Genomic DNA, 3,462 nt, shown 5'->3' with positions numbered 1-3,462 from the left:
AAGAAAGAAAGAAAGAAAGAAAGAAAGAAAGAAAGAAAGAAAGAAAGAAAGAAAGAAAGAAAGAAAGAAAAGGCTCTGGGAATGCACAGTCAAATGGTCTAAGGCACTCATTCAATGAGTGTTTGCTAGGGGCTCACTGAATGCACAGGCACCTAGGGGTTACTGGATTCTAGGGTGATGGATCAAGAGTATTCAAGTAGAGCAGAGCTGTAACTTCAAAGTCTAGCCTAGTAGATCCAAGGTTGAGGCGGATGGGAGAAGTAACATTGGAAGAGGAAATAAGGGAGAGGGGAGGGGTCAAAGCAGGACAGGAACAAGCAAGCAGCAGATCCATGGTTAGCGGACAAGACCAGAAATGCAAAAAGAAGACATAAAAACGGTGTGTGGGCATGCGTGTTCGCGGACGGGCAGGCACAGGTCTGCCTGCATCGAGTCTCTGAAAGTATAAGTCATCGCTCTCTGTAGGGGCCGAGTTCACAGCCACGTACATGTAAAATTCTTAGCCTCGAGGCTTCTCTAAGGTGGTAAACAATAAGACTGCAGACTCATAAGTTCCTACGACAGTTAGTAAATCTTATTAAGCACGTTATGAACAGGATATCTTTCTCGAGCAAGACAAGTGGGTGAAATAAACGATCAGCTTGCTAACTGTAAGAGCAAACAGTGTACAACATGGAAAAGCCCAGCACAGGGAAACGTGACGGGTCAGAACGATACCCATACTACAAGAGGCAGCTCTTTAAATTCTCTGCCACTAAGCCTCCCAAACAAGGAAAAGTTAGCACACATGATAACCCTGGCCATGATAATGACGATGATGAAGATGATTACAATTCTATTTTTATATTCATGCACGAGCCCCATGCAGACTACTTTTGAATCATTATTCACAGGAAGGCCACAAACCCGGGTTTGTCACTCTCACTGTATACATAAGCAAATAGAAGATACAGAGACTCCCCAGTATAGCCATGATTATATAGCAATAAAAGCAGGAGATAAGGATTAAGTCCAAATGTAACCGGTTCCAAAACTGGGTCCCTCACCTATGTTGGTCTCTAACCTGAGACGGAAATCACAACAGCTCTGAGTGAAAGACAGGTGGTGATTCCACCTCTAATCTAACAATTGGTAAAGAGGCAAATTGTACTGGACTCTTCGAGAGGGTCAGAAAAATTAAAATGGCGCCTGGGTGGCTCAGTTGGTTAAGCGTCTGACTTCAGCTCAGGTCATAATCTCACAGTTCGTGGGTTCGAGCCCTGCGTCAGGCTCTGTGCTGACAGCTCAGAGCCTAGAGCCTGCTTCAGATTCTGTGTCTACCTCTCTCTGACCTCCTGCTCTCTCTCTCAGAAATAAATTTAAAAAAAAAACATTAAAAAAAAAAAGAAATTAAAATAAAACAAAGCAATAATATAAACTAGGAAAAAAAATCTCATGTTTATTTCCTGAAAACTCATTTAGGAGCACAATCTATCTCCTTACTGTTTCTATCATGCTGATCTATGGTATTTCCTTAAGTCCTACCAATATCCAGTAGTATGTAGTAGGTAGGTATGTACCTAATACCTACCAGGCAGCCTTCAAACAAACTCAGGCTTCAAACAAACTGTCCTTGCTCAGGATGCTCCTGTAGGCAGTTACAGAATGAAGTCTTTGATGAGTATGTTACCTCCCAGGACTTTCAAGCATGTGATATACACACTAATGCATGAATTTACACAGGCATTTTGCGTCTATAATCCTATATGCATATCAATAGAATGTTTCCAGAAACACTGGCTTACCAAAGTCGCTATGCAATTGCCAGGCAGATGTTAACACCTCACTTGTCTTGTTCAACAGCATCTGCAGCAGCCCTGTTCATTGAGGATGACATTTGAAGTCCTTTGTTAGGGATCTAAAGTCCTTCACAGTTTCCTTCCTCACCCTGTTTCCCACATACCTTTCCCTCCTATGTCCACTCTTACCACCCTTCTCTTGGCCACAGCCTCTCCCTTGGTCTCAAACACCAGCCACCTGAACTGTGTCCAGACCATGCTTTATATCCTCCTTCCACTAGGATTTCTTTGTTCACACTGCGTTTTCTCTGGAAACACCTTCCCATCACAGTTTTTCTAACAGTGAAGAGGCTAATTTTTGGAATCTATTTCTAAATTACACCCCTTTTATAAGCCTCCCTATGTCATCCCCTGCTGTCTTACTATACCCTTTACTATAGAACCTTTACGTAGACTGGCCTCAGGTTTCTGAGCTTGTGTGTGTGTGTGTGTGTGTGTGTGTGTGTGTGTGTGTGTACTAGAGTGCAGATTCCTAGATTATCCTACAGGGTGAATAGGTTGTTTACTCACTGTTAGATCTTCTTCCCATACCACCTTCCACTGTCTCTACATACCAGGGACTGATGCATCATGGCTTAAATGCATTTATATTGGCCTGTGATTGAATATTATCTTTCTTCCCTTGAATATCACCTCCCTGATTCAGCTTGTAGATTAGGTTTCCCTAAAGAAAAAGGAAAATTATTTGTGTTGAAAGTGATGGGACAATGATGTCAATGAGGTGCTTTCTAATGTTGCCAGCGCCTGAGATTCTACTTGAGGTCAAACATTAAGGAGAACTTCAAGCCTGGAGGGGCCATGCATCTGTTCATTAAAACACACCAAGACCTGGGAATACACCCTTCACAAAGGGTCCTGGTGCAAAGTCTGGGATAGCGCTTGCCCTCTGCACACCCCAGGGACACACTGAGGGCTCCGCAGGGAGACTAGAGGAGGAACGAGCAGATACAGACATTTGTGACCCCTGAGTAACCAACTGGGAGACTACAAGGGAAGTATTTGAGTGGTCTGGGCCACGCTGACCACAGAGACGATGGCAACGCTGAAGGACGCATGATGCGAACACTGACCCAGAAGGTGGGGCGCCCAGCTGGCTCAGTCAGTGGAGTGTCCGACTCTTGATTTTGGCTCAGGTCATGATCTCGGGTTCATGGGATTGAGCCCCGTGTTGGGCTCTGCACTGCCAGCACGGAGCCTGCTTGGGGTTCTCTCTCTCCCTCTCTCCCTCTCTCTCTGCTCTTCCTGCCACTCAGTCCCCCAGGGGTGAGCACGACTACAGCACGCTGTAGAAGCCACTGGAGACCACACACGAGCTGCCAGGGAGCATGAGGTGTGGGCCATCTGGGTCAGGCCCACCACCCACCCCATGTGTAAGGGCTTCCCTGACGCTACACATCACAATAACTAAAATGCATAAAATGATGCCAGAGAATCACCAAGAAAATATTAAATGGCATTTAGTACTCCCGGGTAAGGTGGCTGGGATGATACTGTACATTTAAACTGATTTTTTGAGCTTTACATGGGGCTCCTGGGTGGCTAAGTTGGTTAAACGTCCAACTACAGCTCAGGTCATGATCTCGTCAGTTCGAGCCCCACATCGGGCTCCATGCTGACAGCTCAG

At 45.3% G+C, this 3,462-nt stretch overlaps 1 protein-coding gene across 1 annotated transcript in view; it reads right to left on the bottom strand.

Annotated features, from left to right (window-relative positions):
• Positions 1-2,377, bottom strand: part of PRKN (parkin RBR E3 ubiquitin protein ligase) — a 37,501-nt gene extending 35,124 nt beyond the window's left edge. Inside the window, exons 1-2 of the mRNA XM_039257453.1 lie at positions 2,349-2,377; positions 1,785-1,856 (exon numbers count right to left, since the gene is read on the bottom strand). Of these exons, the coding sequence (XP_039113384.1) occupies positions 1,785-1,856; positions 2,349-2,367 (91 nt within the window). The 5' untranslated portion in view covers positions 2,368-2,377. The remainder of the gene's footprint in view (positions 1-1,784; positions 1,857-2,348) is intronic.
• Positions 2,378-3,462: the final 1,085 nt, after the last annotated feature.

The sequence above is a fragment of the Hyaena hyaena genome, unplaced genomic scaffold, assembly GCF_003009895.1.
Source record: "Hyaena hyaena isolate Hyena2069 unplaced genomic scaffold, ASM300989v1 scaffold_617, whole genome shotgun sequence".
Lineage (NCBI taxonomy): Eukaryota > Metazoa > Chordata > Mammalia > Carnivora > Hyaenidae > Hyaena > Hyaena hyaena.
This window is presented reverse-complemented; position numbering and strand designations above follow the sequence as displayed.